At 38.3% G+C, this 27,442-nt stretch overlaps 2 protein-coding genes across 6 annotated transcripts in view; both read right to left on the bottom strand.

The window, feature by feature from the left end:
* Nucleotides 1-13,586, bottom strand: part of sorbs1 (sorbin and SH3 domain containing 1) — a 37,491-nt gene extending 23,905 nt beyond the window's left edge. For all 5 annotated transcript variants that reach the window (XM_079362861.1, XM_079362862.1, XM_079362863.1 and 2 more), the window contains exons 1-9: nt 13,458-13,586; nt 5,391-5,433; nt 5,073-5,150; nt 4,588-4,701; nt 3,641-3,747; nt 3,335-3,476; nt 1,556-1,698; nt 520-580; nt 315-389 (exon numbers count right to left, since the gene is read on the bottom strand). In XM_079362861.1, coding sequence (XP_079218987.1) covers nt 315-389; nt 520-580; nt 1,556-1,698; nt 3,335-3,476; nt 3,641-3,747; nt 4,588-4,701; nt 5,073-5,106 — 676 coding nt within the window. In that variant the 5' untranslated portion in view covers nt 5,107-5,150; nt 5,391-5,433; nt 13,458-13,586. The remainder of the gene's footprint in view (nt 1-314; nt 390-519; nt 581-1,555; nt 1,699-3,334; nt 3,477-3,640; nt 3,748-4,587; nt 4,702-5,072; nt 5,151-5,390; nt 5,434-13,457) is intronic.
* An 848-nt stretch (nt 13,587-14,434) lies between these two features.
* Nucleotides 14,435-27,178, bottom strand: pik3ap1 (phosphoinositide-3-kinase adaptor protein 1). The gene is made up of 18 exons (XM_079362141.1): nt 27,103-27,178; nt 26,560-26,765; nt 25,318-25,743; nt 24,547-24,791; nt 24,103-24,241; nt 23,871-24,013; nt 21,033-21,165; nt 20,643-20,839; nt 20,359-20,536; nt 20,214-20,276; nt 19,874-20,125; nt 19,729-19,785; nt 19,271-19,464; nt 19,115-19,187; nt 18,805-18,972; nt 17,305-17,366; nt 16,421-16,521; nt 14,435-15,284 (listed from the first exon to the last, which is right to left on the bottom strand). The coding sequence occupies exons 2-18, from the start codon at nt 26,588-26,590 to the stop codon at nt 15,170-15,172; spliced, it is 2,577 nt and encodes an 858-aa protein (XP_079218267.1). The 5' UTR covers nt 26,591-26,765; nt 27,103-27,178; the 3' UTR covers nt 14,435-15,169.
* Between the last annotated feature and the right edge of the window lie 264 nt (nt 27,179-27,442).

Below are 27,442 nucleotides of genomic sequence, written 5' to 3'. Positions count from 1 at the left end.
AATGACTAATCTAGGGATAATAAGGCGACAGGAGAAGGAATTAGGGCACAGGTGAAAACAATATGCAGGGAACACAATAACAGGCATAGAAGAAACAAACAAAATGAAAAAAGTTACACACGAGGGAAAGAGAAAGTGACAAAGTATAGCAGGAAAAGACAAAAATAAACTAATTTACATTTATTGGTCATCATGAGTTTATTCATGACAGCTACAGGATCAGGTATGGCAGGTTAAACACGGCTAAACTTTTAGAAAGGCTCCAGTATGTAGTTAATAAAGCCGACAAGAGTGAAGTCACTGCCATTGGATACCTTTTGATCTCATCTGACTGTCATTTTTCTCAGGGAAAATGTATGTGGGACGGTAAGGGTTTTCCTCAATAGGCTCTGAGCACAGTGATGAAGAGACAGAGCACATAGAGACATCAAATACAAACACATAAAGAAACGCACATGGTTTGGACACCAACAGATACAAATGACAACTGAACAGAAATGATGTTTTTTTTTCTCTTACCAGGTATTCTGTGTATTTGTTTGAACATTGTCTTGTACCAGTCTTTGGACTTTTCAGTATTCTGAAATAAAGAGGTGATGATTGGTAATTGATACAAAAAAACTGAGGATGATGACAAATGTACATCAGCTGCATGCTGTTGAAGCAGCCGTGTTTTAGAAAGCAAGTTGAATCAAAACTCTGAGTGTGTCAGTCATGAGATAAAGAGCTTTTTAGTCGAAGAAAAAAGACGTCACTTTAGTTATGGTTCAGTCACAAGTAGTGTGAAGCTAACCAACTAACTACCAGCTAACTGTCTGACATGCTGGTCCATTAATCCTATTGTCGCCTTCAGGAGGAGTAACCGATTGCTCCTAGTAATCACCCAGTGATGCCTTTTTACTTTAAAATATCAACTCATGCCTTGAAGGAACCGAACCCGATTATCTCTTCTGATAGAGTGCTCTATTGGTCAATCACAGATTACTGCTATTGGCCTGGAATCAATCCCAGCCTGAATCGATCAATCAAAAGGTAGATATTCTTTATTTCAGTTCAGTCTAGTTCAAGAATTACTCTGCTCAGCTAAACTCTGTTCGTCCAATAATAAAAAACAAAACAGTAATTCTGAAGCAAACATTATAAGTTCTGTTTTGTTCAAAGGGAACTTTCTGTGAAATCACATTTCAGTAGCATACTGAATCCTGTTATCGTTACACTGAGCACACAGATTGGATTTACAGGCGCATAGTAAAGAGTTTTCAGGTGGGGATAAGGGGATACATTTTATGTTAATGTTTGCAAAAAATTAAAACGTTTGTATGTTGAAATTGACTTTAACTAGAGTTGACATCAAAACAACAACTTCTGTTAGAAACGTTTACTGCATTAAGTTGATTGCAGTAAACAGCATTAACAAAATGTGTAGCAATAAAGTGAATTAATTTACTGAAGTCAATGCTAAAACTTCTAATACGGTATATAACATAAGAGACCCACTTCTAGTACAAACAAAACAGAACAACACTGAAAGTTAACAGTAGAACTTATTACTGACCCGTACGGGAACAACGGGCTTGTGCAGAGGATTCGGGACAGGAGAGTGCAGTGACAGCCGCAGTCTCTTCCAGTCCATATCAGGGACCGGACTGACGGAGTCTCTTCCAGGATCAGGACTTTTGTCCCTCTCTGGAGTTGGGTCTGTCAGGAAAAACATGAAGAGAAGAAAAAAAAAATCAGAAACCTGTTAGACACACAAAAATGTAAAGATTAAATCAAATAACATTTAAAATGTTTTAGGTTAGGTAAGTTATGGCATGTGATTGCCACAGTGCACGTTATGATTTTGCATTCAAACATACAATTCATCGATCTTTTTACATTTCAGTATTCGGTATTCTTTATCAGGGAAGTTGGTAAAATTATTATGGGCGATGGTAATAGAAAGCATTAGATGTATGAAAATGCAGATCTCCAATCATGTTTCAACTCTAAACCTGCCCCGAGCAAAACAGAAAGAGCAGCTGTGGTAGAATGACATAGAGAGGAAGTGAAAAGGATGAGCATGAAAAATAAAAACAAAGTAAAACAGAGAAATGAGTGTCTCTCTGCTTAGTCCTCCATTAGACCTACCGTTCTTCACACATCGCCAACACCCTAAGCTGTTCTCATTCACTGATCTCCAAATACCAATGTTTTGTTAAGGCCCTTCTGGCTCAAGTTACTTTAGAGTCTGTTGCAGGCAGACCAAGAGAAGATAAGAAAGACAGTGATGTGTGACGTCCTGCCCTCTGTATGCATGTGTTTGGCTTCCTGGCTTGGCAGACAGTAGGCGGAGTCAGGAAGGCCATTAGCTCAACTGGGAACACCTGGACTCATGCTATATAAGTGACTTCCACGCTAACTCTCTTCCTCCCAGGACTCATCCATGCACTGAATTCATGACGGATTTAGGTATTTGTGATTGCAATAACAATTTTTGCAGTATATGAAAATTGCCTCAAAGGGAATGAGATGTGTCAGCAGTCTGATAAGTGGTATAAAATACGAAATAGTGACATCTCAGTCAGGCCCTCATGATCAACTATACTGTATGTTTTATGTTGACATGAAGGCTGTAGACAAATGATGAACTTTTTAGGCCTGTAATTAATCAAACACGGAGACATTGTGATTGTGAACTGCAGGTAAAGATACTAGACTAAAAATGTCTATATAGGATTTATCTATGTTCTGAACCGAGGATATGTTTGTTCACGTTCTTTACCACACTCAGGCATAAACACATGACTCATTAACTGGATGAACATTTAAGAAAAGGGATAAAAAAGTAGACCTTTCAATCGTCGGAACAGATGGTTCAGGAGAGGAACAGAAGTTTAGGAAAATATAAATAAATGACAAATATCAGGAGGACGTCACCAAGACCCGAGTGCATACCTTCACAGTGAGAGAAATGCTTTTGCTTCTCTGTTGAAATAGAAAGACAGACAAGTAACAGGACAGTGAAATGTGACGAAGTTATGACGTTAAAGTGAGAAAGCAAAGGTTTTAGTGAAGCACTGAGCAAGACAGGGATAATTATTACTGTCTTTATGCATTACTTCATATTCTCAAATGTGCTTATATATCAGAAGGTTATTTTCAAGAAATTTAATACATTCTTCAAATATACTGTTTTCCCTTTAGTTGCGTAATTCAGTTTTTTGATGGCGTAAAAACAGGGATAAGTGATCACACAAAATCGCCGCAGAGACACGCACAACCATGTTGAAGAAATATTTCTGTAATAATAAAGTTATTGTGCTGAACATTCATAGCTCACAAGTGCACTCACCTCTGTTGTGTTGCAGCAGAACTATAGTAGGGTTAACAGTGTTGGTGCAGGGATACACAGAGCTGGATGTTGATGTGGTAGAGTTTTGAATGTCACTGGAGGATGGAGACTGATTTTCCTTTAAACTTTCTGGTGAATTGGACTGAAAGTAACAGAAACGTCACTGTACACATCATAGAAGACATACAAGTATTCCTTTATTAATCTGGAATCCAACACAGACCACAAATAAATGACATCAAAGTGGTCAAACCAAAAAGAACCGAGCAAAGATCCTGTGTTAAAATGGAATGGAAGTAAACGTACCTGGCACTGACTGTTGTTTACGGGAGGTAAATCAGCTGTGGTGTGGCTGCCTCCTTCAGCCAATCCTGCTTTAGAGCTGTCTCCATTAATCTGGCGTGTCCAGCCACCTATAAAGAGTCCACAACTCTCTCAGTTGACAGCCAGTGCAAAACATACACGGAAAATTGAATACAAGTTAAAAAAGTACAGTATTCCAACAAACTTAAAAAATATTAAACCCAAAATCAGCTAAACGCTGATAATGTTAATTTCCTTTTCATTCTGCAGGGCATGAATGCATCCCTTGGTGGTTTCCTCGGGCATAGATACCAATATGCCCAGGAAGGGAAAAAAAGATTCTCCCACAATCTCAGAACTTTGTCATCAGAACAAAGCACTTAGTCAGTCATCAACAAAGGCCATTTGTTCCAGTGGCCTTTATATTCAGGCTTTACAACAGTTAATGCATCTCCCTCAAAGACTTTGCCAACCTCCAGTCCAGCACCAATGTACTCTTGGTAACAAACAAGCCCACAGTCAAAGGGCCTTTTTCCAAAGAGCAATGTGGGCCGGCTGTAACAAAAACGCTCTTTGATGGTCAAATAAAAATATGAGCTAACGCCATTTATTGTGACTCGGAGTGTTCCTGGCTACTGAGAATGCAATCACAACATCAAGAGACACATGATTATCATACATAACAAAAAGTGGTCATATGTATGTTTTATGAACCTGATCCAAAAAGCTCATTCTTATTATGATTAAACATAAGGCCTGTAAGAAAATATCACATCTGACGAAGATGATGAAATGATTTTAAAACGAACGCAACGTTCACATTCTCTGTCCACATTCTGCAGGGAGCTGTTCTTATTGACATGCCCATGCAACTATTACTGTCCTCTAAACAATTTTTTCATCATGTGCGAAGTTGTTCTGGAACAGCTGTGGCATTCATTCTGACTTACTTGGCGTTGTGATGACATTTGGCCCTTCGCTGATGAGGCCCTCATCGTCTATGTGAACAAGGGTGGCCCTTATAGTCACAACTCCTTTCCCTGTGCACACTCTGCTTTTCAAATCTAAAAACGTTATAACAAAAAAAAAGTCTTGTTTTCCACATTTTCACAAGTTGAAATGCAACACAGATTTATCTGGGTTTACTCAGGAAGCACTTCAGCTTCAGAGCTACTTTGAATCCTATTTTGAAGCTCCCACATGCTCCCCATGTTAAAAATAGGACTGCAACATCAAAACCAGGCCAATATAGTAATGTCCCATGATTCTGTAAAACTAATTGCCTTGACACCGTCAGTGATTGAAGTGGAGCAGCTTAGAATTTTTTGACGCTTCATTGATTACAAATGATTTTTACAAATCTCTTTTTAAGGGAATAACAATTACTTCACTGATTTAGGCTTTAAACAATAATATCAGCTCATGGATACATCACCTGAAGATGGAATCAGTTCAGGAGAGCCTTTCATGGTTGCCAAGGGAGTGATCTTGTTGGCACAGACTGATCGAGGACCTGATGGGAATTAATTAGATCCAAACACAATGCTAATTACAACAATTTGTCAGGTGGCTGAAATGTTGGAGAAATAGCAAAATCATTTAAAACGGAAAGTAAGTCCAGCCAATTAAGTAAAATTCACTTAAAGATGCTCACACATGTATGTGTTTGTGCCTCTCTGTGCCTCCTCATCATCCAATTTTGTGAATAATGTCTACAGGATTATTTTGTTTATGTATGAGTAAGATCACTTACTTGGAGTCGAGCTTGGTCTTATGCTGCCCTCTTGTGGAGAGCCCTGAAGTAAAAACACAGAAATGCAAGAACACAGTTTTGTCAAGAACGGAAACATTCAGTTATTTTGAAATGAGTTAAAAAAAATACATTAAAAAAACATTTATATTATATAATGTTCTTCTTTTTAAATGTTTTCCATTTAGTCCGTTATAAATTGATGTTTAGACTGTAAAAGAAAAGGAAAATAAACCATTCCCTGTAAATGTTATTCTTGAAATGAATATGTTCATGTTCTTTCTTAATGTTTTTGACTTCAAGTCTAATGTGGATCCACAAGGCATGTATTAAAAATTGAAGTAAAAAAGAGCTCAAAACATCAATTCTGTAGATTCTGTTGAAATTCATTGACAGCTAAACAGTTTTATCTGTGACATTATTGCAGGATATTTGGCTGCTAATTCTTCTTTTGGATTTGGGAGAAAAATTTGACCTGCCTTGAACCAATGATACAAATCAGAAATGTTCCTCTTAAAGGACAAGAAGAGAGTGAGAACAAATATATGCTAATCTGAGCTGCATGAGTGGACCACGCTGTAGCAACACCAAGGCCACCAGAAAAGTAGCTGTGAAACACTTCCAAGTGCTCCGCTGGGCCTCCTATTGTACTGGACTGGCACGATTGATTTAGACCTCCTTATTTAAAAGGGAAAGGATAGGGCTAAATAAAGACACACACACACACACACACACACACACACACACACACACACACACACAGAAAGGCACTTTAACAATTACTCAACCGCACATGTACAAACAGTATGCAAATAAAAAGTTATTTTTGTAGGCTATGAATAATGGATACAAATCAAAAAGCATCTCAAATTTAACAAGTACACTGAAAGCAGCTGTAAACTTTGACTATTGCATGTTCCACCCTTTGTTTATGTTATGTTGTGTGTTATGTTTGCACATGGAGGTAAATAAGGCAACCTGCAGAACCGGCAAAGGGATTTGTGTTCCAGCTGGAAAGTCTGCAAACAGGCCCCAATACATGAGGGGAAAATGGGAGTTATTCCAACACGTCCCAAGAGGACACAGCTACCTATTAAACCTCTCCTGATCTTGGAACCAAGCTGTCCCTGAGTTTCAGGTCATGTTTATCTACTGTATTTTGTTTTTTTATATACTTTATTTTTTACTAAAGTGAAAAACTAATGTGACAAAATAAAATCAAAAACATTTGTAAAGCATACTATTAAAGCAAAAGTAACATCCGGACACCAGTCAACCTTTATATGTCCCACTTCAAAAATAATAACAATAGTATATACGTGTATAACATTCAACAATGCATCTGCTGTCTCCTCAGATGTGAATACACAATAAAACAAAAGTCTGAACTCTCCCATTTAATAGATAATGGGAAGATGATGGCATGCAGTGTTAAGTTTGCTGTATAAACACACGAGAGCAGATCACCCCTGGCCTTTTTAGGAAGAAATGCCACAGAGCAGAGCCGGGCAAAGAATACCATCCATCCAGTCTGTAAAAAAAAGAGGAGACCATCGTTGGAGCTCTGCGATGGCCTGTAAGGATTTTGCCAAGATAAACAGGAAATAAGAAGACACTTAATCAGCCCAACTCCCGTAAAAATGTGATTTTCCTAAATGAACAATAACTCCTTATAATCTTCAACGTTGTGTCTGACTGAAAAAACGTGTAAAATCTGACACAAAAACAGTGAACCAGGAAGAAGGGACATCGGATTGAGCAGTTAATGCATATTCTAAGCTCTCAATAGACATTTTTATACATATCTTTTTTTTTTGCAAATTGATCACTATTTATCTGATGCCAGATATTAGAACCAGAGCAGAACTAGGATCAAACATACTGTATTGGTTTCCACTGATTAGCTGTTGGTCTTACTTTGATCTCACTGTCTCTTCAGTCTTTAACCTTCACACATTTAAAGGGAACACATCATTAATAAAGCAATCAGTAAAAACACAGGATTTTAATGCAGGATGTATTATTTCTGTCATTTATTGATTAATAAAAAATCAAGCCACTATACCTTTATTGGATTAGTCTTACAATAACTTGATCATTGTTCAAAAGAGACCAATAGAACAAATGTTTTTCCCCTTCTTGTGAAGTTTTATCTCTTCAAGTTCACAGACCTAAGAAAAAGTCTAAATATCTGGATCTTCAATCCAAAAGAAATGATTACCCAATAGCAGGATACAGTGAAGGCATGAGCACATCAGCTTTCTAACTTCTGATTCTAGGACTCTCACACACACATCAATACAACACATACATCTCCAACCCGTAAGCCTAAAGCCTTAGTGTAACCAAAAATAACATGTCCAAAAATTAACAACTCTTAAAAAGGTTATCACCCTGAAGCATCACTGAAGATGTAGTGAGGTGCATTACCAATCTCATGCAGTGCACAGCAAATCCTTAGTCCACGTACACCATGTCCATCTGAAGACTCCTGAGACTTTGGGCTGGGCTTTGAGGGTCTTGTTTGGGACAGTCCCGTTTTTTAACCTTGACCCTTGCTATGTAGGGGGTCTGTTTGCTTTTTGGCAACAGGCCCTCCCAGATTGACCTGTCACCAGATGCTATCTGGGAATTTGTCACCCACTCAACAACTGTGCAGAGCACCACATAAAATTCTTCCACCCATACCGAAGTGCTCCCTAAGGACCAGGCCATGAGAGAAAGAGGATGACAGAAGCCACTTTTTTAAAAGTTTTATTTTGGGACTTTTAATGCCTTTGTTTAGAACTAGGACAGTGGATGGGGCCAAAATCAGGTTGGGGTTAGGGTAAGCCTAGGCACTGTCTGTACATTGCCTATATGTGTACTAATTAGAGCTCCCTAACACTTCTACTGTACATATAAATACATGAATTTTATATCATAAAATTAAACATAAATTGTATCAAAGCCAATAGAATAAATGTTGCACTTCAAAGCAGTTATAAAATATATATATGTATATTTTCTAAATAAATGACTCTTTTTTGTATGTACAGTAAAATACTTTGAAGTCTAATACCAATGACTAACATGCTGTAATTGTAGCCCTTAAAGCTGGCTGTCTGCTGTATGTAGCCCTGTTCATGTTTTATGAAAATGTTAGTTTATGAAATGTCTTGTGATTTGAATTAATGTCATATAAAGCCAGCAATCTGTATTGGCAGCATAATCACTTCATCTGAAACAAGCTCCAGATTGTCTGTTTATCCCACAGTGAATTCTAAACAAAGGCAGGCTGGTACCAAGTTGAACTATAGTGCATTTCATGCAGGGGATCTCTATGGTTGAGTCTGAGGTTGCCTTAAAGTAAGTTAATACAAACGAGCTCTCATCATATGCTCGGCTTTAAGGGAGGACAGAAAGGGGCTGTTACGTAACACTGTTTGACTTCTGCTTTGTCAACAAATGGCAGAGGGAAGAGAAGCTATCCAGCACTGCTTGTGGATCCCACAAAATAGCTCCAAACATGGCTCGAAAGGGCTGCTCCAGAGCAGCAGCTTATCCCCCTAATTGAGAATAGACCCCCACCATCCCTCCAACTGTCTAACTCTCTTCCATAAACAGCTTCCATGCTGGACAGCAGCATGGGATTCTACACATTCCTCTACAGCTATTTGAAGTTCATTTCAAACAACTGAAGCATAAAAGGAAATGTATGTAACTTACAGACTGCAGTCATCGTTGGCCTATGAGCAGGATTATACATTCATTTGGATTATGGAATGACCATAAACTGAACCTACTGTATATGGATTCTACTTAGTTGCCTTCAAATTCTTTGAATATCACGCTAACAAGTATCAGAGCAACAAGAAGGTTTAACGAGTTTGTAGCGATTCTGCGGTTTTGCTTACATATTTGCGTTTTTTTTTTTGAGGATCTTCAGGAATAAAAAGACTTATTTGAGACATAAAACAAATGAAATGTCAGACAAGGGAATTTAAGATGTGTCCTTTCATGCTTGAGGAGGTTGCAGCTTGCAAACATGTCAAAGAGAGAGCCTGACAGTCATTGGCCGGGACTATCGCCAGATCCATAGGACATGGAACACTTGGCTGCATGGCAAATACTAAAGTCCTGGGCAGGACAGCAGTTGGCTGCATGGACAAAACTGCCAGTAAAAGATGCTGGGATAGGAAGCCAACCTGCTTATAATGTGCCTGCGAGGCTTTTAGAGCCATGATGCTATATGAAAGTCTTTAAGCAAAAAGCTTGCCAAGGGGAATACATCTTTACAGCCAGGGTTCCAGGCTTGTACAGATTATTCAAGTAACTTGGCTTTGGTTTATTATAGTGCTTCGAGAGCTCAATGTTTAGAATGCAAAGCAACACTTTTTAAAATAGCATAAGGTTAAAATGAGGAAAAATGAAAGAAATCCTCAGTTACAGTATATATATATAAAAAAACAGATAACAGAAAAACAATTTTAATTGATTTACAAAGAAGAAACACGCCGAGTATTCATGAAATGATCTGCCTTGATTTCGCGTTGGTTTGGCATAAGAGATGTTGCTAAGACAAAAAAGGGCTTGCTGCACATTAGGTGAGCTGATGTGACAAATTCAATCATAGTCTGAGAGAGTGCTGACAGTGTTTCCTCATCTCTGCTGGATGTTTTGACTCCAAAGTGGATTGGAAGTTGTGAGTGTGTTCCCTTATATAACTCTCTGAGTGCCTTTGTGACAGGACTGGGCCGACTTGATAATTGAGTCATAGGATATGGCAGCTAAACATGAATATAAACAGCAACGTGATAATCCAGCAATTTTAAGTGCTATGAAGTTATCCCTATTTGAAATGTGTGTCCAGCCGGTCTCCAGCAGGTTCCCATCATCTGTCTATTTCAGGAATGCCTGCCTAGTTTGACTCCAGCACACAGCCAACAAAAATACATTATTAAATATTTTTCATAATTGTCTATGACACTATTACTGGCCTTGGTTATTTGGGTTTGGTTTATGTGATAATGAGAAAACGTTTCTACCATCGACTAATGTGACATTGTTGTTTTCCAACAGTTGCTGGCAAGCAAACATACAACACAGGGGGAGGGAAGAGGTGTTGGTGGGGAGACGGTGTGCTGCATAAATCTACTTAAGCATGATTGTCTTTTCACTGCCTTGTTTACATGCTACCGGGGGGGGGGGGGTGTCTTTGTGCCACGGACCTTGGGAAGCCAAAGCATAACACTTCACCATCCACTTCAGCCAATGGCAGCAGATGGAGAAGGCGGGGGGCGAGGGGTTAGGGGGTTGCTTAGCAACTTGTTGTAACATTAACAGAGTGAAAACAGAAACCGGGTTTCTGGCTAAAACATGCAATGATCCAGAGCAGTCTGATTTTCACTGTCAACACATGGCTCTTTTCTGTAGTTCGTCATGATTTGCCTACTTTGCAACTTCAAAGGTTTGTATCCTGCCAATATGAACCCTACCTGTACTGTTTGCATAGATCCTGAATAAAAAATGGTTTATTTTCAATTGTGTTGCCAAAGACACCCAGTTGGCAAAGAAAGTAAACCTGAATGACACCGTCACAACATGTGTAGTATTTATACCTTAATGAACACAATATAACTATTTCAAATGATCTGAAATTCAGAGTCAGATTTCCAAAGCAATTGGGGATCATTACAGTAAAACAAGAGAGCGAGTCTGGAAACCAACCTACTTATCAAATCTTTTAAATTCAGTTTAGAGATTCATGTTCCTGAGGGTTGCTCCTCTCAAATCTAGGGCATCTGTGTAATGTGACTCTGAACAAGTTTCATAAAATATTAAAAACTATGCTGGGTTCATACAAACAAGTGCCTTCCTTACTCAACAGGTTGTCATTTGTCAAGCTACAAAAACTGAAATGCAACAATTTGACCTTACTGTAGTGTGTCTCTGAAAAATTAAGAGCTAAATGCTAATGGCTAAGCAGAATTTCATACCCTTTGATATTTACAAAAAAAACGCTCTGCAGAGTTAAATCCTGATGAGCATTTTTAATCTGAAGATCTCCTTGTAATTTAAGAAATAAAGGCCTCCTTGAAAGTCCTTGATTATAATCAGATTAATGGATTCCGATATTGTTTGCAATATATGCTGTTTTCTTTCAATATCAACAAAAAATGTTTTACAAACAGTCATATTTGACCTGATTGAACTGCACTCTATACATATGTACCAAACTGCTGTTTAAGTGACTGAACTGCTTGGCTTCCAAACATTAAACTGCACTGTACCATTTACACATGCAAACCTCATAACATCTCTGTGTAAACACCTCACAATTCTTTGCTGTCATGTTGTCAACTAAAGGAACCTCTTTCACACTCTGTTGAACTATGACCAAGTCAATACTCCTGAAAACCATGGCCTCCAGTGGGTGTAGTGTGCAGAGTGGACAAAAGATGAGAGGAATGAAAACAAATGTTCACTTAGTGACAAAACAGCAACTCTTCAAGGCACACAAACGCACACACACACACACACACACACACACACACACACACACACACTAGGCAGATAGTAAGGTTACTCATTACCTGGACAGAGTAGAGTTATTAAACAAACAGAAGAATGAGGAGAGTGATATTCTAAAAATATCTGTCCCCTCAATAAAACACAGAAGGTATTTTTGAGAAAATCTGTCTTACTGCTGTGCCTCTGTCTTGGAACCAGTTTAATTAATTATTTGTACTGGGGTTAATAATTCATCAATGCTCTTACAGGTTCCCGTTACTCAGGTGCTGCAGTCACAGCACAGACTTATACATCTGGGTTTTGGAGGAACAACTCTGAACTGGGATTTAATGTCATTCATAAAGGTGTCTTAATATGGACTTCATTTTGCTCCACTGCCTGATATGGAATTATCTCAAATAATGTGTAACTTTATAAATATCCTGGATCTCTGTAAATTGTAAGGAAAATAGAGTTTTTCTGTGCTCCATGATACAGTAGAGTGTAAAACAAAAAAAATATTTGATCATCTACATGTCAACAATACGTCTGCACTTATGGTGTCACACAGTAGCTTGTTGCCACGCACTGTTTGATATGTGGCCTCAGGTAAATCTGTTTGTTTAACTAAAACATGAAGTTTAACATTCAGGCTCACTGTGTCAATAATTGCATAACTGTGCATTTACACACTTGCTCAGTTTCAGGGTGTTTACAAAGATTCACTGAAAAGAGACACTGTATATACCAGTATTCTTTTGAAACAACAATGTTATTGACAACTGAAAAGCTCTCCACAATAACCTGTTTTATTTATAGCCTCAAACTACTCCTCCTACATCAGACGACTCAGGTCATTTTCATATTCAAAGCATCGTATCAACAGTGACTAATGAAATAGTCTAACCAGAGCCCAATGTGACAAAATAATTTACAGTGAGATACTACTCCATAAAGTCGTCCTTACACCTCCGTGCCGCATAATAGCCATTCCATTAAGTGCGTGGTTCTGATGTCACAGCCTGATTGTGCATGTGGAGTAGCCTGTAGTCTCCTTCTATGACTCACAATGACAACCCGCTAATAAACCGCATTACACTACCTGCCAACTTCGAGACACAAGCAATGTGAAATGATTCATTAGTCTTCATAAAATAATAGCGGATAACGTTCAGCAGGTTTGATTACGTATGGGAATATGTGCTTTTCTCTCTTGGGTATTCAGCCTCAAAGTGCGGCACCCATGGCGGGACGCATTGCCACTGTATGCAACTGCCTTTACTGCAGTAACTGTCCCAAAGCCACTGCGCTTCTCTGCTGATGTACCAAAAGGAAATTGGCTGACTCAAAAACACACTTGTGTTTGGCAAGAAATGCTGAGTTCACACTTAATGTCTGCAATACGAAATATAGGTTACACTGAGTGGTGCTGGCTTTGCATCATGCCATATACCACGGGTCAGCTGTTGAGGTGCCAAAGCCACAAAATGTGGTCACTGTATAATAATACAAACGTCCATAAAATAAGAAAGATGCACAGCAACATGCAGCAGTGATCCGCGGCAGAAACATGCTTACCTCACTGAGGTGATAATCCAGTGTTATGCTCGCTGAAGCAGACGCACCTCACTGAGCTTCGTGCGCCGTCGGCTCCTCTCCACCAGCGTCCTGTCAGCGCTTCACACTCACCGGCACCAGCTGCGTCAAAACCCCTGCAAAACACAAACACAAAGCACCGGGGGCTGGGCCATTGACCCTTCACAATAAGAAACCGGATGTCCCTTTATAGTGAAACTGGTAGCCTACAAAGGTTCAGGGTTTCTCTTTATTGATAAATTGATTGATAAAAACCCAGGTCCATTTAATAAATTGTTTGGCACATGAGGGCATTTAAGTAAGTTACAAGCACAACAATTATCTCTTTATACCCAAGATCAAACCATACATAAAAAACCCCAAAAGGAGTGGTTTAGGTACATTGTCAATGGATGATTGCTGCTGACACTTTGTTCCTAATTTTCCAACCCCAACTATCTTAGAAATTGGCAATAGTAAAGATCCATGTTTTGGTCAACACATGATAATTGTAAGTCCTTCTCTCTTTTCATGTCTGTTGCACAACTCAAAATGGCTAAACACTGCACTATGTTCTCTATAACTTGTCCATCTAGGGTCCTGGGCAGTAAACACACAGGGATTTTTGGACATTTCGTTGCATTGAAACAAATAAGTAAAACAACAACAAAATGACACAAAAAAGCATGAACACATTTTACTGTCATAGCAAATCAACTGAAAACTTTTTTTTGGTATCACTTGTTCTACCTTCAGTGACTTCCTTGGTTTCTAGATCGTAGTTGCACTGTTGCCCCCTGTCTGTTTTATGGTTCTGCTGTCAAGGTCAGGAGGGGGCTAGAGATAGGAACAATCACCATGTTCTTCATCAGTTAAAGATGGGAAGATGAAGTTACTATATCACTACCTTTTGTCATTTGACTTATTGTAAATAGGATCTATAAAAATATTGATTTCATATAAAAAAAATTAAAAAAGCCTTTTTGATATACCAATGTTTATTGTAATGGTTGGATGCATTTGTCAGTCGTAGTCTCAACAGCTATATTGACATTTTGCACACAAAAAATGCTGAAAATTATCCATGACAATAAAACGTTGTCACGTTTATGTATTAACTTTGAAATTTCTCACAAGAAGTTTTAACTAACAACACAGTCTCACCCTTTACAAAAATGGTTTAAAAATTTAGATTTGACAGTTTATATATTTGTTTAATTATTTTGATGAAGTGAAATATAATTTGATTCTACATGCTTTATGCGAAAAAAACAAAACAAAACAAAAAAAAACTTTAAATAACTTTTCACACACTTTAGAGAAGATGTTTGTGGGCCATCTAACAAGGGCCAAACTGAAAACATCTAGCGCCATCAAGTGGCCAAACATGATAATGCACAAGACAGTCAATCAAAACCAAGCGTTGTCCTCAAAGAAGTATAATGCTGATATTGTCTGTATAATAAATAGTCAGAACAACTAATAACAACGTAAAGGCATAGTAAGTTGAATCATTTCTGGTTTCACCTTTGAGGCACACCTTCAGACATAAACAATGATATGCTGTATTGGGACAGTGGGATCCATTACATAAACAAAATCTCTGCCTTTCTCTTCACGTGAATTGATGTTATTAAATCTCAAAGATTGCGGTATTTCCAAGTCTATTACTCTTCTTTTTAAAAAAAAAAATAACCCAGCAGTAGACCTGTCAATCACCGCAGACGGCGAGGTAAAGGAGGTGCAGAGTTCGTGTGTCTCTGAGTGGGTCTTTGAGGAAGTGCTCGAGTCGGACAGGATATGTAGCGATCATGGGTCTTCTCTGGAATCCTGTACAAAAAAGAAAAATGCATGAGGTGATCTGCTCTGTGGCGCCCAACCTTTTGTGGACTTACCTGTACTTTCAAACCAGCCATTATAAAAAAAAAACAGCAACAAACAATCGCACCACATATCTAGACTAAACAATCAGTTTTAATAAACAAAGACAATCATTTTCCAGCTCGTCAGCTACCTTTGTGTTTTTTTAAGTCTGAGTAAGAATTTTTCTTTTTGGCCCAGTTGAAAAAAAAACAATCTGCTGCCATATACAGGCAAGTCTAGCTTTCTATCTCAGGTAGCCCGTTAGTCTGAAGGCCTGGCAAGTAAAGACTTTTAAGGTGGGTTGTCAGTGTAATTTAGCATGAACACTGGTTCATGTGGCAGCCTTTTCACATCAGTGTTAAGTTCCACTTAACTAAGAGAGTATCCACTTCCTGGGATGCACTGTGAGATCTGCTCTTTGACACCATGCACCATGGTCCATTTTCTCAGGGTAAAAGTCATTCATGCAGTGCACATAAGTCTGTAGGAAACTTTAGGCTGCTCGCATGCAATCCTGTTAAGCACTCTATCAATCTTTATTTGTTTACTGCTAATTCATAACAGATGTTATCTTGAGACACTTTACAGAAGAAGCAGGTCTAGGCCGTCCTTGTTATATTATATAGTAAATTGTTAAGACATTGAGGCTGACCTTGACTGAACCAGACATTAAAGGACTGTGTTGGCCGTAGCAGGTGCGGCTTTATTCATCAAGCTTATGAGATTTCAATAAACACCGAATTGCTAAAAAACTTTAAACACTTTTTCTATCAGGCCTTATGACTTTAAATTGGTACAACTAAAAATAGGTGTGGGGCATGAATTGAAGTACATGAAGTACATTTGTAAAAATGTACCACTACTGTGGAGTAACAGATAATAGTGTTTAATCATTTCTGAGGTCATAATTTGCAAAAGTTTGAGAATCACAGCAATATCATACACAAACCTTTATTGAGGAAAAAAACATTAGTAGAGAATATTGATTTTTTTTTAAATATTGAAATACAACTGTTTTGTATGATTCAATCAAACGTTGCATTCTTTATATTGTCACCCCGATAAAAAAGGAATAGTTGATCTATAAACTTTTTTAAACTGACCTCTCTGGGACTCTTGGAGGAATCCTGGGTCCAGAATTGAGCGCTGCAGCATTGCATGGCCGTGGAGGGCGTGGTGGAGGAGGAAGAGTTTCTATTGTGTCCTTCAAAAGATCAGATAGATTTTGCCTTTTGAAAATAAGAACTGGCATATAAGCTCTCTATGGTCTTGATCTAACAACATTGAATCATAAATTCTTTGATATTCCCCAAAAAAACTTTTTTAAGCAGACTGGCCAAACTCTCTTGACAGTATTTTTAACATTTCTTGATCTTTTAAAAGTAAACTCTGAACTCCTTGAGTAAATAAGAATGTTGGTTTACAAAAGAGTTCATATATATTTAGCCTAGTTCCTAGTTTGTGCTGACATTTTCAGTATTTTCTTTCAACTTATAATTTATTGACCTTATTGAAAATGGATTTGGCTCATTCATCATTGGAGAACTTTGTAGTTAGCTTTAGGCCCAACTTCCCTCTTCTCATGGGATTCTACTGGTATGCATATGTATTTCAATGACTGTGTTAAAATTGAAATCAGCAGAAATAAACTGTTATTAAGAAGTGCTGATGTGTGACTTCCGAGAAAACGTTGCAATGTGTGTGTCGAAGATAGAAAGCTAGATCTGCACTTGTTGGTATTTATGTTCATAATAAAAGAAGAAGCGAATGAAAACTGAACATAAAAAAACATATGTGTACCTCTCTCATGAGCAGCACCACACAAGAGAATATTAAGGTTAAGTTTGTATTATACACAAAATACAGCAACAAAAGCAGCTTGGAATATCAAATTGTCCATTATCATACTTGTTGACATAAAACTCTTTGTAAACACTGTTGTATCTTTTAAAACCTAAGACATACATACTCGTTATTTCACGCTCACCTCAAAGTCAGGCTCTGTCCCACTGCTGTTGCTAAATGTGCTCAGCCTGTTGCTCTCAGTACCTGGTGTTAAAAAAAAAAAAAAGATTGGTTTGAACATTCAAGACATGATATAAGTTTCTTTGTGGTAAATAGTTGTGGGGAAGAAAAGTTCGAGACCACTGTTCAGCACGTCTTCAGGTGGAGGTATAGGCCATCAAAGCTCGGTTAAATAAAGGTTAGAAGATAGCAGAAGATAGCTGTTTGCAAGGCTAACAGCCTTGTGGTTTTAGACCACAAGGCTGTTAGCAAATTTAATTCACATAAACATGAAATCATTTAAAAGTGCAGTGTTTGTATTATTCTTATCATACAAATGTAGGTATTTTCTCTCTCTAAAAAAGGTTAAAACATGTTTAATTTATCTATCCATCCATACATTATCAATAGAGTTCTCTGTTTTGAGGGGCTGGAGCTGAGCCAAGCTGTCATTGGGGTACACACTGGACTGGTTGTCAGTCATTTCCATAGCAGACATATAAAGACAAAAAACCATGGACAATCACACCCACATAAAACTCAAGTCTTGCTTACAGTACATTACACTTCACGTCCATGCTTATTTGAGATTTCTCTGGATATCTGTTGTGTAATTTTTTTTATAAGATTAAGATTAAGGTCAATCTCAGACCCAACCAATGTCTGAAAAAAAAGCTGGTCAGCAGTCTTAATTTAGAAAGCTTCTTAGATAACTGTTTTCTTTTTTGCCAATCTTCCAACCATTTGATCTAATTGATTTGAGGACATTTGGGGTTAACAAAAGAGTGAATTGCCATGGCTAGATGCTTTGCAAGATATCAAGATGTCTTGTATCTGTTTAAAATTGCAGCTTTGGATATGCAAATATTTTAATGAAGCGAAAGTTTTCATTAAGTTACTCAACTTTTTTTTTTTAATCACAAACCGGTATAGCAAGGAAAAGAAGGTGGAAAAGATTGATGACGAATGATTGCAAGAAATCAAAAGACATAATGGCAATGTTCTAAACCAATGTTCACTTCACCTGTATTTTCGTACTGGGATTCAATACATTGTGGGTTTTTCAGACAGAATAAGGAAGCTCTGTTAACTAAGCATTGTTTGAATGTAAAACAAAGTTCTGAACTAATTAGAGAGGGATGGCATATTTCCTTTAGGTTTAGATGATTAGGGCTATCTTCAATTCCTCTAAGCAATAGTAGGTTTTAGCCACAAAGTTGTTAAAACAAAATGATTGAAGTAATTTATCCGTTTGTGTAAAGCAAGCAGAAATGAATCAATTTCACCTTTGTAACACATCCTTTTTCAAAACCTATTTTCCCCCTCTTAACATACTGTTCAAATTGCATCTATTTTCAGTCTGTAATGCCACAGCTTTGAGGAATTACTAAGGCTCCCATGTACTTTGGTCCTTGTTGTTTCGTAGCAGTTTAATCACTGAAAAACAGGGTTGCAAAACAAACATAAAAGCATTAGGACTCACTGGATGTGCTGGACGTGCTACCAGTCTTCCAGGTGCCTCTCTGCATAGCGTGTGCTGCTGGTGGAGGAGGAGCCTCCGCCCTGGGTGCTGGCTCGTACACAGAATACTCCGATGTCCCACCAGAGCTCAGGTATAAGTTCCTTTGCAGCGGAGCACTTATCTCATAATCTAAAGAGGGGGTGGGGTGGGACAAACACACTGTCTTTTCAGAAAATTTAAATGTATGACTGTAAGACATGTTAAGGTGAGTAAATCGTGGAGATATACGATAACAAATCAATCATAGAAAATATTAAAGGTCCATTTTCACCAAGATCCTTTCCACTCTTCTGTTTGTCTTTGTGTCGTCTGGTTATACTGTCTCGTAATCGCTTTAGATTTTCCTGAAGAAAAGTAACATATGATACAGGTCAAATGAATTCCATGATCACTGACACAACATCTACAGTATTGGTAGTTGATGTACCTGCTGATAGCGAATAGAGTTGGCCCTCCGCTCATGATCATACTGCCAGGCCTTGAACTCTTGGACAGCTTCATCCACATTAATTTCCCCCACTTTCACCCTCTCCTGCAGAGATATGAGCTGTCTCTGTCCAGGTGTTTTCATTCCAGCATAGGGATCATAAGTAGGAGAAGGTGGTTCTGCAACCGGCTGGGCTGCACGAGAGGAAAAGTCGTCAATAAAGAATAAGAGAGGACTTAACCAGTCATCTGGAATGCCTCATAAGCAATCAAATATTTTTGGATATTTACAAAAAAATTTCAGAAAGTATACAAACCTGCACAATTTATAACTTTGTTTTGTCTGGATTATTATTGTTTTGGTAGGCTGAACTTTTCAAAACAAAATATAAACGGTCTTACGAGCCTCACTTTTAAAAGACATAACAAACAAACAAAAAAGAAAGAGTTGTAGTTTACCTTCAGGAGATCCAAATTCCATAGTTTCTCTCTGAGATGTATCTTTATCTGAAAATACTGTGTAAACATTGGATTGATTATTTGGCACTACTTTAATGACATCTCATGTACAGAAACGTTTTGGAGAAAGATAAACTCTTAATACCTCTAGAAATGTATGCCATAGGCTTCTCAGACTCAGGCTCTGTCTCGGGTCTGGGGATGGGTGCAGGTGGACGGTTCTGGATTGCTGAATTATATGTACTGTTTAAGTCCACAGTGTCATAGATATCATCTAGTGAGAGGTTGTATGGATCCTCCTCTTCTTCAATTAGATCCAAGTCATGTTGATTATCTTTTTCATCTTCCTCACTTTTATGTTGTACAATTTCTTCCTGGCTCTGTGGATGTGGTTTTGCTGAAGGACACAAAGCAACCATAGTACACACAGCGACAAATAGGAAACTTTCATTGTTGGGCTTAAAATATGTGGATTCACAGAATACCTTGGAAGAACTTCCTAAGTAAAGCTTCTTCAGGGTTCTCTTCCACTGCAGACATCACCTCATCTGAAAACAAACCAGCACAACATCATCGGAAACAGTTTAACAAAAACGTACTAAGGACTAAAACAACTTTTCTTTTACTTACATAGATCCTCTGCACATTCAGGGTCTATCCCCAGCATTGACTCATATATGTCCTCCGAGCAACCTGAGTACTTCATCATGATATCCTGAGAGTCAGCTGACATAAACTCGTACACCTCTGCACTCTGCTCAGTGCTGATTGTGTCTTCAAAGTGTGACTTTAACATGTCTGCTGTCTCCTGAAATGTGTGAAAACAAGATGAGGCAAGTGGAGAGAAAAATAAAAACCCCAACACCTTGTTGAAGACTTTTATTCCAGGAAGAAACGTTCACTGCTCGACTTACAACAAATTCATCCATAAACTGCCTGAGATCAGTGTAGCCACTTTTCTCTGCCAGTGTGTTGGGGTAGTCTCCATACTTGTTCATGACACTGTAAGCCTGCAGAGCCCCAGGACACTGAAGTAGAATTGAGGTCAGTTTCTTTAACCCATACTTTGCAGCAAAGTGAAGCAGCGTTGGATACTCCTCATTACGCTGATCTGCAGAACAAAAAGCAATCACTTCTATTTGTATGAACATGTGATGATCCCTAAAAGCTATTTCACTCTCAGGTGTTTCATTTTCAAAGATGCAATGGATAAAAGGAAACAAATACACTTTCAAAATGAGATGATACACCTGCTGCAACAGAAGATCTGGCCCTAAATTTAAGAAATGTAGTACTTTACTCACATGCTGCCATATTGTCTTCTTCTATTTGTTTGATTCCAAACAGCTGAAGACTGTTTGCAGGCATCTTGGATTTCAACGAGTCTGTAAGCATGTTGTCCAGTGATTCTGTTGCATTTGACGTAAAGTTGAACGCCTGAAAGTATGAAAGGAATTATAAAAAGTTGTATCGTACACAAAACCTTTCAGTGTAAAAAAAAAATGAAGTCGTGTGGATGTGCAATGTGATCTGTGTTTTATTTGAGAAAATTAACTGACATCCATCTCTTAATGTCTGTAAAAGATTTACTGAGGCCTGCTTCTGGTATATTCAGTCTCTAACTGTATTATGAGAGGTAGAGCCTTCAGTTATCAGGCCCCTCTCCTTTAGAATCTACCAGCTGGGGTCCAGGAGGCAGACACATTTAAAAATAGACTTATAGTTTAGGGCTGGTGCAGGTTAGGGCTAGTTAGGGTTTGATCGGCTCTTAGTTATGCTGCTATAGGCTTAGACTACCGGGGGAACTGGCACCTTGATCTCTTATCTCTCTCTCTCTCTCTCTGCAGTCACATCACATTACTGCATGTTGCAATCTGTAAATCTCAGTAACTAATCACATCTTTTCCTGAGAGCTTCTGAGCTCTTTGATACCACAGTCACACTAGCGAGCTGTACCGTGCCCAGCACGCTTTAACCCTAGAGTCCAGTTCGTTCGGCCAGTGTGACCGCTCCATTCAGGCACGGTACACTTCCTTGGCTTTGGCATACTTTGGAGATGTTAGGTTCCTTGGGATCGTTGGTGGACGGCCTGCCTAAATGACTCCCACCCCCATCATCTTGCATCATATCCCATCTATCCCATTTCAGAACCCCTAGCTGTTTGTTATGAGCCTGGATTTTCCAAGGTTTGTGTGGAGGTTATCTTATACGCCCTCAGCATGTACAGTATGGCAGAACGTTCTCACCACATAGCAAAACAGAATCCTCGGTCCTTGACATAGGATTGGTACTTCACCCAGTGTTGATCAATAAAGTGCTGTTGGTGGAGTGGTAGCTCACGGCTAAGAAGTGTGCGTTCCCCCCATCCACGCCTTTGCCTAATTGATCCCCACACCTGAAGTTCTACCTAAATAAACCTAACTGAAAGGTGGGTATACATTGCTCTACAGAGTGAATGCATTTCTATTTGTGCGGATATATCTTTATTATATATATATATCTTATATTATATATATATCTTTTAGGTATGGGAAGCTTTAATCACGTGTAAGAGACCACATAGCAGCAGTTATTTTTGGATTAGAGCTGAGTGTATGTTGTGAGCTGAAAAGGAAATGTGACTCTGAGACTGTAGAAATGTCTGACATTTACGAGTCTAGCTAATGTCTTCTCTATAGCCTATTCAAAGTAATAGAATAGAAATAGAAATAACAGCTACTGACCTAATATCGCTGTATCTTTGGTAATGTTCTGTAATCCATCATGAGATGGGCCTTCCCTGCTCTTTTCTAATATTCAATTCAAAGAGTAAGGACTTTATCCTGCTTATTCTAAAATGTCTTGAGAGAGTACTTGGTATGAATTTGCACTATACAAATAAAGTGGGTGGTGAGATTAGTGGTAGCCTAGTCCTTTTGGTCTGGTTGTGGGCGGCTTCGGCTGATTACCTGAAGCTAAAAAAACCCCCCAACAAAAAACGAGCTGTTCAAGTGACAATGCTCTTTCACCCAAAGTCTGCAAGCAAGATAAGTATAACTTGGCAGTCCGATATTCAGAAATTTAATTATTTAACTATGTCAGAGATGACTCATAAAGTGAGTAGAAACCAAAGTCAAAGAACAAGAGCACATTCAGAACCATTGGTTGACTTCAGGTAAGTCTGAGGCAGCATTTCCAATATGGTGACCTCCATGGATGGGTTATAAAACAATGCTTTAAAAAACAATAAGAGACTCAACTGAGAATCTGTCTATGTTTTAAACAGTCCGTGTGCCCAGCCACTCAAATGGTAACTGAGCCACAGTGTTCCTTTCATCTTTAGACAAATTGGAGACATCGGACTCAGTTTCCCAGAATCAGCCAGATCAATATTTTCTCTTTAGAGTGAAACCTTCTCATGGACATTTTCACATACTGTTGGTTAATATGTCACATGGGCACGACAGCATCTGGTCAGTAAAATCTAGCTCTTTAAAGTCAACACTAAGCATTAAACCACCGTTTTTATGTTCTAAAAACAACAGGACAGGTTGTTTTTTCTGCACTTATATATATTATTATATTCTAATTACATGTAGCAACAACAGCAGAGTGTTTATCTTCTCAAGTTGATTGAATTACACAACTAACTTATTATAATAGTGATATATTGATTATCTTAAATATTTCTTACAAGCAAAATTTGATAATTGCCCCACTGTGTTATGTGTTGAACGGTGTGAAGTAGTTCAAACATGGAACTCAAGCTGTACTGATTTCACTTGACCTGCTTCATGCTCCACAATCGCCTTACGAACACATCCGCCACACAATAAGTGTTTTAAATCTGCAAGATTTCCTGTCTCTTCCTCTGCTCTGTAATTGGCAGCGATGCCCTGTTCCATTGCTGCAGACATACCTAAGCCGCACCACCTTTTCAGCATCTACCTGCAGGCTCTGGCTTGGGGGGTTTAAGATATTGTATTGTGTCATAACTGCTCAAGTTTTACAAACTTGTAGTGATGAGGTCAGTGTCGAGACGGCAAACTCAAATGATGCTTTGCTGCTGCGACAAACATTTCAAGCGTGAGTTGTCTGACTGAAATATGGTCAAATTAGCTCAACAGTTAACAACATTGTTTCAATATATGACGATGTCTTACCTGGCACATGAAGTTAACAGGATCAGTAGCATTTTCAAGCAGCCGACTGACTTCTCCTATCGTTGTATAATATGTAACAGGCTTTAAGCGGAAGCAGGATTGTTTAGTGTACATGGTGAGAGATACAACTCCAGCAGGCATATCTAGAAAGAAAAATTTAAATTCAAGATTTCAAAATCCCATTATCAACATTAATAAGTTTAAGGTGACAGGATTTCTCTGAGATACTTGCCAGGTGCTAAGACACTTATAGTATATTCATTCTCCACAGTGCCTGGGACTCTTTTTGCAGAATGGTTTTCAGAGGAAAACTCCACCTCAGGATCTGACTCTACTTTATGTGTGAAAATGACAAACAGCTTCTCTTGTTCCTAAATAGAAGAGAGGAAAAAGTTACTCTGACTTTTTAAGATAATATTATCATGAACTAGAACATTGATACGTTGATATATGAAACCAATATTTAGCTTGAATACTTTTTATCATTTCAACGAATTTGCATTCCTTAATGACGAACAAAATATAAATGCTTAATATATCTACAGTCAAAAATCTCTCATAAATGTACTAAAGAAATAAATTATTTGGCTGAATAACGAACTGTTATACATATCATATCACTTCACAGCAGCTAAATATCTCTGATGTTATCAGTATGCACTTTCTTTAGACTTACTCCGCACAGTACTTTGTTTGGTTGAACAGTGAGACAGGTGAGGTGGGGGGGTGTACTCATTTCCACCTTTGTTGAGTTCCCCATGGTCACAAGTTCTCCATCCTTTAGGACAGGTTCTTTTTGCTCATCTGACACAACTTCCTCCCTTTCAACTGTGATGCGATTTTCAGTTGACAAGGCTTCTGTAATGTTTAACTCTGCTACACGTGCAGCTTTGCTCTCGTGCTCACCGTCAGCTTGTCTGTCTTTGAATGAAAAAAGAAATGATTATCAGTAATCTTTGACGTCTTCTTTATAGCTTAAAGTTATATCCATTTCAACTTTAATAACAGCAAGGACTAGAGATTCCGGTTTAGAACTAATAGCCCACCCGGTTTCAGTTTTATATGTAGTTTTCGGTACCTCAAACCTTTTGATAACCTATAGACTTCTCTTTGAGCAGTTCTCACAGTGACTATACCTTTGGCAAAAACAATTGTCTATTTTTAGAAAATTCACAATTTAGTGGATTCATTCAAATAATTTCTTTCTTTAAAAAGGATAGTTCCAGATAAGTTAATTTTTTTGTGAAATCTTGACTACCACAGACATATAACATTATACTGTAAGTGTGTAATATGCCTTTTGTAATTTAAGTAATTGTTTCATTCAATATTGGCCTAAAGTTAACAATTTATTTTCACTGTAAGAAAGCTTCAGAATATCAATACAGATATCAACATTTAGATGTCTTTAAAGGCACAATAGGACAAATAATAAAGTTCTGTGTACTGTCATTGATGGCATCGAATATTGTGGAGACATAGACAGAAGGCTCGTCCTCGGCAGAAATTTTTCTCCAGTTCGGCCAGTCTACAAAGCTGTCTGGCAGTATTTCATCCTCTGATACGCCGCACAGCAGTGCCACTACTCTGTGTGGAGGATAAAGCAGTCCCTGAAGTGCTCCCCGAAATTCGGGGTCACAGAGCATGTCCAGGATTGACCCCGTGAGGAGTAACACGATACATTTGCAGCTTTGGAAATATTGAAATTGGTATCCATGGAGTTGATCGGCTGGGCCGACTGCATATAGCAACATAGACCTTTTGCGGAACTTTCTGGAGGATTTTAAGATCTGCTGCAAATATGTTGCCCATTCCTGTGCATCTGCTGTGTGCAGAATTAACAGCTCGTATTCTGAAATTGATTCAGGATTTGCTGAAACACAAAAAAAATGGAAAGACTGATCAGTATTAAAATGACTTGGCAATAGTCTGAAAATAAATAGCAAAGTAAAAAAAAAAAAAAGTTACATTAGTTCTTCTCACACTTTGTTGGTCCTGCCTTTAACCTTGTGCAGTGAGTCACAATGCTGAATACGCTTAAACATATCACTAATGTGACACAGGTCATATTTTGTGTTGGATTAGATGTTGTAGCAGGAAGTGTATGTCAAGGAAAAGCCCCACAACATACCAGCTGTCTGGCATTGAAATGTAAAGGTGACTGTGGTTCCAGAATGAATGTTCGATTTGTTCTACATTTGGTTGGGGAGCGAGCGAGAAGTTGTCCAAACATTGCGCTGTGCAAACACGGGTCAGAGTAATTTAGTGTGACTCATTAATGTGTTTAATCAGGTCCGGTTCAACTTTGCACTCGCTAACTGGAGAAGAAATTCAAAACATCTATCTCCCCGTCATCATAACTAACAGTGATGCTTGGGCAGGGAGAATCAGCATATGTTGGTAATGGACCAATTTAGACGTGTGGGAAATGGGTACATGGCGACTTATGAACTAACCCTACAGGAAGGTTGAGGCGCTTGCTTCCTCTTTTTAATTCGTTCTCAAGATACTGGTAAATGAAAGCCCATTTAAACATAACCTTTAACAAAGGTCACACATTCGAAACGAGTATTTAACACAATGTGATAAATAATTGTGTAAACTGTAAAGCATAATATGCATATTTTTTAAATACGTTACTAACAGGAACTGCCTTGGAAGACGTTCTTAAAAAGCATATGATGTTTACCTGATGCAGCTCTTGAGACAGGTTCCTCCATGGTTGTGAAGTCTTAAAGCTGCATCCCAGATATGTCCTATTTGTTTCTTGAATCTTTATGAAGTTTCTCTCCTCTTCAACTTACACACCATTAGCTTTCACCAGCTTCAGCTCTTAGCTCAGGTTTATTAATAGCAACCCTTAGTTTCCTGATTTTGGTGACTCTGCACCACTTCCTGAAACAGTTGAAGAAGTGAGAGAATACATCACAATGGTGTCACTTTATGCAGCACGTCTTGATAACACTAGCCCTTTGCTCACCTTTATTGGGCATTAGCAGATTACGTAGAACCAAACATGCTATCTTAATGTAGCTGTGTTTAAATGTGTGACACAAGCATTAACACTTAAAACATTTAAATAAGCTACCTTTGAAGAAACCAATACGAAAGAAACAGTACAGTTCTAGAAACACGTGACACTCACACACACATCCGAGGATGTGTGTACACATAAACTCACAAACACACAAATTCATGCACACACACACAGATACACACGACATCAATGTACCTGTTGTATAACTTCTTCTGTTTTTCACTTCCTTAACCAGATTTGTCGTGTTTGAAGTTTCGGACTGGGTTTGAGCGATACTAGAGCTTCAGCAGATAGAAAGGATAAACCCAGTGATTTGGAATAAATATTTCTTTGTACTACAATTCCTATTCAGGTGTCTCCAGTCTGCATAGACGTGAAAAGAAAGTAAATCCCATTTCCTTCTGATGGCTGTGTTTGTGTGAATGAGTTGAATTTCAGGACACAGAAGTAGTATAACAAGTATCGGCAGTTAAAGTTGATTCAAATAAATATGATGGCAAACCATTTGATCATCAATTAACAATTTCATTGACCT

This window comes from Symphodus melops (assembly GCF_947650265.1).
Source record: "Symphodus melops genome assembly, chromosome: 15".
Taxonomy (NCBI): Eukaryota; Metazoa; Chordata; class Actinopteri; order Labriformes; family Labridae; genus Symphodus; species Symphodus melops.
This window is presented reverse-complemented; position numbering and strand designations above follow the sequence as displayed.